General features: G+C 36.6%; 1 protein-coding gene across 5 annotated transcripts in view; it reads right to left on the bottom strand.

The window, feature by feature from the left end:
* LOC107686689 (brefeldin A-inhibited guanine nucleotide-exchange protein 1-like) overlaps nucleotides 1-11,699 on the bottom strand; it is a 74,770-nt gene that overhangs the window by 43,453 nt on the left and 19,618 nt on the right. For all 5 annotated transcript variants that reach the window (XM_016483779.1, XM_016483780.1, XM_016483781.1 and 2 more), the window contains exons 2-4: nucleotides 9,404-9,434; nucleotides 946-1,102; nucleotides 714-860 (exon numbers count right to left, since the gene is read on the bottom strand). In XM_016483779.1, coding sequence (XP_016339265.1) covers nucleotides 714-860; nucleotides 946-1,102; nucleotides 9,404-9,434 — 335 coding nt within the window. The remainder of the gene's footprint in view (nucleotides 1-713; nucleotides 861-945; nucleotides 1,103-9,403; nucleotides 9,435-11,699) is intronic.

Raw genomic sequence — 11,699 nt, 5'->3', positions numbered from 1 at the left:
TATATATATATACACACACACACACATATATGTTTATATATCATTTTTATATATTATTATTATGTTTGTTTGTTTTTTGGACACTAGGTAGACAACTGGAAACTGTTGAAGACAAAGACCAAAGACTAAAATTAAATCAATACTTAATTAATAGTTTAAACAAACATAATCATTCCCCATTAAAAATTGCTACTGCATTTAAATAAATTATAGATAAATAAACAGAATTTCCATATAGGAGCTGAAAGATATACTTCAGCCAGTTTTGCAAAAATAAATAAAATAAAAATACATGTTTTAATAATTTGAAAACAACCTTCTGTCACAATAAATTAGAATTTAATAATAATTATTATAGCATTTAATATAATAACAATAATAAATGCTATTCAATGCTAAATTATGATGAGAAAGGGATTTTCAAATTATTAAAACAATGTCAAATTTTAAAGAAACATGTCATGCTATTATTATTATTATTTAAAATCTATTATTTTTATTATTATTTGATATTGTGTCATTAATAATCATTATTTAATTAGAGATATATTTCTGATGTACCTTCTTTATGTAGTTTAATACTGCAATACTGAAGATCCTGTATAAACATCACCCAAATAACCTACCCTGAGCATTTCTGAATTTAATAAAACCAAAACATGGCATTATTTGCTCTGCATATTTATGAGCAATCTCACATAAAAATATTTGACCTTTATAATTTGCAACTGGACGCCTTCATCCGTCTGCGGTCCTTGGAAACAGCCACATATAGTCTCTATGATCCTGTCGATGAGCTTTTTTCCGGGGGTGGTGTTGTCTGGAGCGCTGCCCGTCAGGTGACCATATGCTATGAGTTTCTGAAAAATCAGAAACACAGCACATTAGATGAAACATCCTCATCATAAATAGCATCCTGACACGAGCGTGTTGTAGGGCACTGACCTGTAAACAGTCTAGAGAGGTGATGACGATGCGCGGACATTTGGACTGACAGGCCAACTCAAACGGCAGGAAGTACTTGTCTGCTTCAATAAAGTTGGTCTTGGATTTGATTGGCGGCAAAGTACTGGAACTTGACTTGTTGTCCCCAGCCGGTGGGCTACAAAACAGAAACAAAGACGTCCATCAGTCTAACTGAACAGGGGCTGACAATCATTTTAACATTTTTATTAAATTAAAGGCACAATATGTAAGATTTTTTTATTAAAATATCCAAAAATCACTAGAACAGTGTTATATATTTTGCTGACTTGTGTACTTTATTCCAAATGTTTCGAAGAATGTTTAAATCCAGAGAAATAAGCAATTTTAACTAGTGACACGGACCGTGTCCATAGTGTCATTGTGTCGCCTGCCAATGTCATAACCCCTCGATTTCCGGTTTTGTTTTGTAGAAAACATGGAAACACCAAAGACGCTTTAATATGTTGTGTGTTTTAATAGACCGGTGACGACTGCACAAAGTAGCATTATAACAGAGCTTTCAAATGTATCTAGTATGATAAAACAGCGCTGCTTTCATTTCCCACATACGCACGACCGGAAGGAGCGGAAGCAGTCGACTGTGGCATAATAAAAGCTCCGCTGCTTTTGAGTTGTGTGTTGCGCTCATTCAGCGGCCTCGTTTCACTTCGACGGCTTTCAGCCTCACCCTGCTTCATTCTACTATGTTAATAACATAAACACATTTCATTACACCAAATACACAAAATAATGTTCTTTTTAGCAGCATCATATGACCCCTTTAAGTACACAGTATGCTGACAGTATACATATTTTACTTTCACTTTCAAATTAGCAGCAATTCGCCGTAAAGCAACTGTTAATTTTTAGTTAGTTTTAGTTTTCCCTCTTTTCCTGCTTTCCTTCACTTTTAAATAGCTTGCATTACTTTCACTTTCGAATTAGCGGCAATTCGGCGTCAATTGCTTTAATGCAATTCAAGCAACAACAAAATACAACGTCAAACTCACTTAGCCTAAAAATCTATAAATCATAGAACTTTTATTTTAAAAGAAAAAGAAAAATACACCATGCTATAGGCTGTGCGTAATATAAAATAACAAATAACTTACACAAAGTTTAAATAGGTATACAAAACTGAAAATAAGTAAACACTGTGGAGCCAAATAAATAAGAAACGTAGAATGTTTATTAGCAAAACGAATAAGAAAGCTTGGAGGCACAGCATACACCTTGATGTCAAATAAAATAAACAAATTACACAAAGTTTAAACAAAGTAAAATCAGCATACACTGTGGAACCAATTAAATAAGAAACGAATGTTTAAAAAAACCTTCCAGTATCACCTTAGGTAAACGGCAAAAGTCAACAGGCTTTTCGAAATCCAAAATATTGCCAAACGGGCGCTGTTGCATTTTGTTTTGAAACTAAATCATCCGCTATCGTCTTGTCTGTCTCACCTCACTCTTCTTGTCAGTCAGCTTGACTCGCTCCTCACATGATAAATTAAATGTGATCTGTTAATTGTAGTGTCTGTTCTTTAACTGAACTAAATGACTTTTATTACTATAAAAAACTAAAACGACGGTGGGGTACGGTGCCGCGGTGGGCAAGTGATATAACCGGTGTTGCGGCTTAACACCGGTATCACCGCCAACACCGTCTATCACAGCAAGCCTACTTCACAGCAACCCGTCAAAATAAAGGTTCGGTTTAACTTGAAGAAACAGTGACAAAAATATTACTTAATGTAATGATAGTACTACTACTACTACTAATACAAATTTTACTAAAATATTATTTTTAAGGAATATTTACCAGAAAAATTATTTACCAGAATTTATTTACCAGCAAAATGTAAATACACAACACAGTATTTCTGAAAAAAATAAAAAATAAATAAATAATAATACATTATTTTTTTTGTAAAATCAATTAATTAGAGAGGCTTGTGATTATTAAAATGTAATTAAACCATTAACACAGAATTTGGTAAAAATAAAACTGAATTTGAGAAAAACATAAAACTTATTTCAGAGGGCCTTAAAATGTAATTTTCGTTAAACTTTTAATAAATTGCTGTTCATGATTGTTGTGTATGTTTCATGATTTTAATTAATTTGACATGCTTTTTGATTCACCATTAAAACAGAGTCTAAAAAAATTTAAATGGAAAAAACAGAATTTGGGAAAAAAATTTAATGGATTTCAAAGGGCCCTACATTAAATTACAGTAAAACATTGTAAATTTTCTTTCTTTCTTATTTTTTTAATACACAAAAACCCTTTAGTTCTGCCAGTGGGAGAAAGCCCTTGAATCTTTTTATATATCCACACTGCAGTGGATGTGACCTAGACTGCAAACTCTCGCTTTATATCCAGCCACTGTATCAGCTCGAGATGAGCAATGGATCTGGAGAGGTGCCAGGCCAAGCTGGGACTGCTGTGTGTTAGCTAGGACGAGCTTTACGATTTCCTTCAGCAAGATGACTTGATGAGTGCAGTGGGACATAGGGAAGAGGTTGGGGGAGATAAAAAGAATAAAGTTGAGTTGAGAGAGAGAGAGAGAGAGAGAGTGATTATGAATAAAGTGGAGCACTAAATGGACATGTTGCAAAAAGAGAATGTGACCGAGAGCAAAGCAGTGGAAGAGAAAGATGCAGTCACTATTCATACTACATAGTATATGAAATATGATAGTATTGTGATGAGCTATATTATGGTTGATTATGGTTCCATTGTGTCATTAAAACCCAAATAATGTTTCCCTTTGGGGAACTGGAGCTCACATGTTTAAAAATGAAAATGATTTGTTTTAACATTACCATTATTAATTTATTACAAATCTCGGCTGTGTTAAATCTGAATTGGAAAAATGACTCACAACTGTTGTTAACAGCTCTGAATGAGTTACTGATTTAATGAGTCTGATTCAAACTGCTAGTTTATAAACACAAATCTGTTTTGTGAATCTGATTCATCAAAAAGAGGCCTTTCAAATGAGTCATTTATTCACAATTCATTTTTTATTAGAAATTTGCAGCTCATAATTTAGCACCTATCATCCATCCAGCTAATTATGCACAAAAACAAAAATGCTGTCTGTTTCATGAGTGAACATGCTCTTGAAATCACTGTTCTTTTTAATGATTCAAATGAATCATTTGGCAAATCTAACACAGGAGCCATCAGTCTGAATTATGGACTGAATCGGTCACTGCAAAAACAAAGTACTGTACTAAATTGTCCCAAATTGCGACCTTGCTCAAAAATTGTTGGAGTGATTCACTGACTGAATGAGTTTGTTTCAAACAAGACTGCTTTGTGAATCTTTCTGACTGACTCGGTAAAAAGAACTATTTCAAAAGATTAATTAAATAACAATTCGTATGTATTAAAAATATGAAGCTCATATTTCAGTGCTTATCATCCAACCAGCTAACTGTATGCAAAAATGAACAGACTGCATAAGAATGTTTCATGAATCTTTTTGACAGACACACTGAAATGATACCATTTGTGTATTTTTTCACAATTCATATTTAGTAGAAATTTGCAGCTCATATTTTAGCATGTATCATCCATCCAGCTAACTGTACACAAAAACAATCAGTCTATTTCATGATCAAACTTGCTCTTGAAAGTGCTATTCTTTTAAAGAAACAAACAAATCATTTGGCGAATCTAACGCAGATTCATGAATCATGATGAATCATGGTCACTGCGCAAACAAAAAGTCAAAACAAAAGCCTCTGAATGATTCACTGACTGACTGCTAACTCACAAACAAGGCTGTTTCATGAATCTTTCTGACTGAAAATATCAAGAGAGTCATTCATTCGCAATTCATATTTACTAGAATTCATGCTTTGATGCATATCATCCATTCAAGTTAATTGTATGCAAATATGAACAGGCAGCACAAGCCTCATTTTAAGGAACCATTTTTAAAAGGATAATTTATTCAGAGTTCCTATTTATTAGAAGTTTGCAGCTCATATGTAGGAAAAACAGTCCCAAATCTCTACATTACTCTAAAGTACACACTTTTCCCATTGGCAGATGTCTACTAACTGATACACAGCCGTGTTGGGTTGCTGTGGCTATGAGTTAGCTGGCTTGTCTCAGGCTGAGTCAGCGGGAGGCTTCTACGGTCTAATACACCTCTTCCCATTGGTTCGGCTCTTTCTCCCTCCTCTCCTCTCTTCACTTCTCCTTCATTCAATCTCATTAATCTGTCTGTGGAGGGATTAGCCAGCTCATATTTTTAATTGACATAAATTGAGCTGTAGCCAGGCTACGAGGGAAAAGACTAGAGCTCCGCCGGGCTCAGAGATTACCTCACACATCTCTCATTTAGCCTGAACTTTCACTGTTTCTCTCTCGGCCCTCACCAAAACAAACCCTCCAGAGTAGAGTTAAACCAAGTCGCTAATCAGGCAGAGCACAAATAGTGCCGTAAGCATCATACAACGATGAAACATCTGGGGAAGAGAATCATCTAGTGCCATTTTAAAAGATTCAATACAAGTTAAGATCTATTGAGAGCATTTGTGGCTACCCAGAAAATATTTTCAAATGTTCTTCAATTTGTAAACCGTAATGCATTTACAAAGGAAGACTATGAGGCAAGAGATAAAGCTGAATTTTCCAGCTCGTACTTCTGTGTGTATCATCTATATTTTACATGGCTTTGCATGGTTATGTGTTGAAATTTGTATAGCTTTTCTCATATGTTAACACGTATAAGTCTATTAGTGTGTATTGTCATGTTTATTTCCACTAAGTGCATTTATTCACATTTTCAACAAATGAATCAATTAATTATCAATTAATTTTTTTTGTAAATTTGAAAAAAATGGACATTTTCTAAATCTTAAATGTCCAATAAATAAATAAATAAATAACATTTTAAAAATGCTGAATGCTGATGTGACACTGTATAAATCGAATGGACATCTCAGCAACAAATGTGTGCAGGATGAGGAAGTAAATGTTTTTTTAATAAATTACCTTTTTTTTTTTTTTATTGAGCAAGGACACATTAAACTGTTCAAAATGTCAGTAAATACATTAAAATTAGTGCAGTCAATCAATTAAAAAATTAACTAATTAATCACACATTTTTCTGAAATTAATCACGATTAATTCCACCTAATATTAGTTTAGGAGTATCTTTTTTATGACTGAAAGCGAGTATCACTGATACCAATACTACTGATGTCTCAATGAAATTGCTTTTTTTCTTCTAGTATTTAACCATTGACTATAGCCATTCAACATTACAGTATAATTGAGAGCTATCAAAATTTTTTTTAATTTAAGTGAACTTAAAACAATCTTCACATAAACCCATTATAATAAATGTTATATTTACCTGTGCCCTTCAGCAAGTAGGAAATATACTGAAATTGAATAAAGTTATCAACACTAAATTAAATACAGTGGAATCCTTAAAACCACAAAAGTTATTGATTTCCTCTTTTTCTTTTGTTCTTTGATTAACAGACATCACAGCAGCTGGGTTATTAGGTTATTTGGCTGCTATTACTTTAAGAGCTGTCGCTACTGAATGTGATGCAGATCTGACACACACGCACGTAGTTATTGACAGGACAGGAAAATTAGTTTTTACTGACATATGGCCTAACAACATCTCATCTGACTGCAGTTCACTGAGGTTCTACTGTCTGAAGCTGCCTCGTCACCTGTACCGTTTCCATGCTCGTTTGACTCGCACCTGGTGCTGAGGCGAAGTTGAAGTGTGCATCTGAAAAGTCTCCCATTTGATGTGCTTGTGAAGACGTTCCGCATCTAAATAAATGCAATTTTTGTCATTAAAAAAAGAGACAGAAGCAGCAGCTGTGAGTGGGGTGGCCAACCCTAGCTCCGCCCCTGCGTTAACTGCGTTAAAAAGCAGGCCATATGGGTTTTTGAAAAATATCTCTTTTGCAGTTTATAACGTAGCTATCTTTAAATGAAAACAATCTGCAAAGTTGTTAATCAAAAAAGTGCATGATAAATAAAGATATTGTCTCTCAAAAGAGAGTCGATTCTGAATCGCCTTAACGAGTCGTCATATTTTTGAATCTTTTGCCTGTTACCGGTATACGTCACTGGGTAACACATTTGCATAATCCCCGCCTGCCCGCGAGTCTGACCTGCCCACAAACACTTCCACTAGTTAGTGTGTTTACATCATGTTGAGAAGACGCTGTGTTCAAGGATACCACAGAAATACAATTCGAACCTTTTGTTGTGTGCATGCCATTTTACCAAGGACTGCTTCTCTAATCTTGGCTTTGTTGGCTTCTAATCTTCTTAATTTGGACTAACAAGCTCTTGGAACCACAACCTGTAAGTACGATTGATACGTTATGTGTACATTTTCACATGAGTGCTCAAAATATCACGTTTTTGAGCTAATATGTGATGTACACCTAGTGCAGCTTTAGGTTTTGAAAACCAGCTCCTGAATGTGCAATTTCTTACTTATAAAAAGTTTCCATCTCAATAAAATGCGAGCGCATACAGCACGCCGGCATTAAAAATCTTTATGAGCAAACGTGTCGCCCTCGCATTGGGAGTTCTGTGGATGCAAAAAAATCAGATCTCATACGGGTTTTTGTGTTTACACGTGTGCAACAAATTCCGATCTGCGTCAGATGTGAGCGAAAGATCGGATTTTTTGTGCCAGTGTAAACGCAGCCTTAGGATGCTTTCACACTTGGTTCGATTGCTTGGTCCGAACCCGAGTTCAATTGCTCCCCCCTTCCCCTGCCCCCGCTGGACTGTGTTCACATTATATTATTTGGGTCCGAACCGCGGTTCGTTTACGTCATCAGGCCAGCAGCTGTTTACCCCATTGCTTAGTAACAAAGGCGCAGGAGAAGACAGCAAAATGCGTAGCATTGCTCTCTTCAATTTTATATTTATGCTTTTGAACCGTTGGTTTTGTTTCCAAAGCTTCAGTACTTAACGGCACTTATGTCTGCCTTACTGCAAATGCCCTAAAGAACTCTGAAGGTGAACAGAAATGAGATATACAGCTCTCTGCTTGCAGCGCGTCAGTCACGCTCGACAGGAAAGTGAGTGAAACACACATAAACACACATTTTTATAAAATAATACGTCATTAATAGCGGTTCACTTCCGTGATTTGGTACGATTGCGTTCACATCAGCAGCGAACTGTACCAGAGTTCACTTGAACCGTACCCCAGACCGCCCCTTTTAAGTGGACTCGGGTACGGTTCGCGGGTGCGAAGTTTTTAATAGATTTTAGTTAAATCATGGGTTATTTAAGGAACAAAATTAATGAAACATGGACAGTGGCCACAAATTAATAAGTCGTAGGAACGAATTAACAAGTTGTAGGAATGAATCCTAATAACAATTAGCTTGGCATTGAAAATGGTCAACATGTGACCGAAACGTTTGCCTTGTTTCATTCAGTAAATTGCTTATATTGTTCTCATCTCGCTTGTGATGCTTTGATGTTTGAGTGTGCTGACTTTTTTCAAGCTCTTCACCTTTGGGAAACCTTTTTTTGGTCTACGCACCTCAGTTGGATTTTTTTGAAGGCGCGGTGAGTCTCTGGATGCTTGTGTGTGTGTGTGTGTGTAATTATTTTATTCTAGTATATATTATAATATTAACTCACATTTTGAGTTAGCAAATTCAGTGTGAAAAACAACAAAAAATACAAACTACAAAAACAGGTTTTTTTTGTTTTTAGAAAAAAGTAAAAAAGACAAAGGATTTGAATCAGTCAAACAAATCACTTGCTGAATCCATCAGGTCAGTTACTGAACAAACATTTGAAGCACTTGTGAAGCACATGACAATGTGTAGTTAAAGATTCAAAATCACAAAGAGTTTTGCTGTGATAAATGGTGTTCTAATTAAAAACTGGGACTAAAAATAGATCTATTGTTTGAAAGGAGTGCTCCTTCACTTCATAACAGAAATCTGTAAACAACAAAGGGAAGAGACACCAAAAGACATGGACATGGATGTGAAAGCAAGACAGATGGGGTGAAACAGGTGAGCTGTGAATTTAATGGATGTAGAGGGTGAATGAACGTTGTCCCTAGGAGGCGTCTGAGATGAAAGGCCTCAGAACAAGCTGCCCTGGCCCTGCAGAAAGCCCTGAGCACAGTACGTCTCATTCCTGTGTCCTAGTCACACAGAAAGGTCTCCAAGCACATTAACAACACAGGCTGTGAGGGGTGTTTTTCATCGGCACTGAACACACACTCACAAATCACAATGAGGGCAGGGCAGCAGCCAAAACACAAAGGGGCCGCATGTGGTTACTCTCTGGAAAATGTTAGCGCTGCATTACAAGCATTGAAGCTGACAACAATAAATGGGGATTTTGAAATACATGTTCAATATCTCAACAGCTGGGGTGTGGCTTAAGATATCGACTTACCTTAATTTCTCAGATTCCGCCTTGATTTCCTCTGTAAAAGAAAAAGAAAATATTCACATGAGTGTGATAAAAAGAAAATAAATAAATAAATAACCCACCCTATAGGGACTAATGCAGTTGAGTTAAAGCTAGCTATAGATACAGACTTAAACAGATGGTTGACTTGTTTACCATCCATAGCCAGGGAAACACAAGAGTTTAAGGAGAGCTTTTAAGATATAATATAGCATGATGCAAATTTATTTATAAATGATGCAAAGTTTTTTCACTGTAAGCCTCTACTATTCCGCATTATTATTGGTAGTTAAAAGCTAAATTAAATCAGCAAAAATATTTAATAATCCAAAACATAAGGGCTCAATGACACCAAACACACAGACAGCTTGCTCAGAACATCATTCTGTCGAGAGAGCTATTTTCACAGCTAACACTAAAGAATTTAATTACGCATGGCCCCTTTAACACCTCTTCCTCTGAAACCAGTCATTAACTGCATCAGAAATGCATTCAGAGTGTTGAAAAAATTTACTAACGAGAAGCCCAGAGTCTGAGGTACTCGCTGCAAACTTCTGAAAGCTTCTACATTACATAAATTAGACTTTAAATCAGCTTTAACACCTGGATTCATTAGCGTACAAGCACTTTGCGCCGACACACGTTGGTCATGCCGTTACTCAAAGGTCAAGATATCTGACTACTTCAATCTGTGCTGGTGTTTTCAAAGTAGTGTGGATTGAATATGTTTATTCTGAACAAGAGCCTCTGGTCTCAGCGAGCAGCTGCAGTCATGAATGACTAAGTGCTCGGCACGGGAACAATGTAATACTGTAGAAAGAGCACTCTCCTTCCTCCTCTCGGCAGTAAACAATGACGAGTATAGCAGCATAATGACATCTACACGCTTTGCTGACAGACAGCCCTCCAACACGCTAAACTGCCTCTGAACATGGACAGAATATCGAGCACTGGTGTCTGTTACACTCACATCATTCTCCATCACTCTGCAAGTGTTTCCAAAAATATTAGGTATATGGCTCAGACCATAGTGCAATATTGGTATTAGCTATAATTAGTATTTTTTAAATTAGCAGTAGAGGTCTAACTACACTTTGGAAGCAGAGAGCTATAACATCACAATTTTTTCCCAATTTACACACTAGTTTCTACGCCAGGTTTCAAACAGAGACGGGTCATGATGCACTACTAACTGATTTGTTGTCCAACAACCAACTAGCCGAAGTATACAGATCACGATGCCGGCTCAAAATCCTGATGTCTGTCAGCCATCGGCGATCGGCCCAACCCTATCTGACACGCATCTCTCTTTACCTGTTCTGACCCAGGTCTTAAAGTCTCTACTATCTGAATTAAATCAGATGTGTAAGATGAGGGAGACAGTGCTGGGCTGCTCCAGGACAGTTTGGAAAACAATTGCATTTCAGAGACATGTTCTTAAATGTGACTCATATAACAAATACATACACGCACAGTTTTAAGGCAGCTTTAATTGCCTTTTTGGTGATTTCATGGCTTAACTGATGACATAACTATGACATTGCATGCTCGTAGTTTCTTTTCGTGATTTGATATGAAATGATACAGGCTACAGCACGCGCTGGCGCATTTGCGTGTGCAATTGAAGAGCACGCGCTACAAGCTCAGTACCATTTCCGCGCTCGTTTGACTCGCGCCTGACGCTGAGGTAAAATTGGAACGCGCGTCTGAAACGTCTTCGGTTAGGTGTGGTCATAAAGATGCTCTGCGTTTAAATAAACGATTGTTCTTGTGAAGAAAAATGAGACCGAAACAGCATTTGTGAGTGGAGTGGCCAACGCTAGCCCCGCCCCTCTGTTAACTGCGTTAAATATTTAAAAAAAAATTAATCATTCGATTTTTCGATTAATCGTTTTTTTAAATGACGTCGTTTCGATATCGATTCTCAAAAGCCGCGAATCTATCTTTTCCGGGAAGGTGATGGAGATGTACCGCTGATTACAGAACCGGCTTTCTGACAATATGCGCATTAAATATCGCATGCGATTAATCGTGCAGCCCTACTACACACATACTAAAACGCGGATGACGTTCGCGGTGTTTTCAGCTTCTGCCGTCTCACTATATGATGATATGAACACGAATGTCATCTCCAGCTGCTCTGAGAGTCACTTCATTAGCATTTTACCGTTTCATTTGAGAAAACTACTGTCATATCACATACACAGCAGCTGCAAGTTCTTCACGGTGATGGCAACCCGTCAAAATAAAAGTTTAGTTTAACGTTAAGAAACTGTCAGAA

This window comes from Sinocyclocheilus anshuiensis, unplaced genomic scaffold (genome assembly GCF_001515605.1).
Source record: "Sinocyclocheilus anshuiensis isolate Anshui unplaced genomic scaffold, SAMN03320099.WGS_v1.1 scaffold990, whole genome shotgun sequence".
Taxonomy (NCBI): Eukaryota; Metazoa; Chordata; class Actinopteri; order Cypriniformes; family Cyprinidae; genus Sinocyclocheilus; species Sinocyclocheilus anshuiensis.
This window is presented reverse-complemented; position numbering and strand designations above follow the sequence as displayed.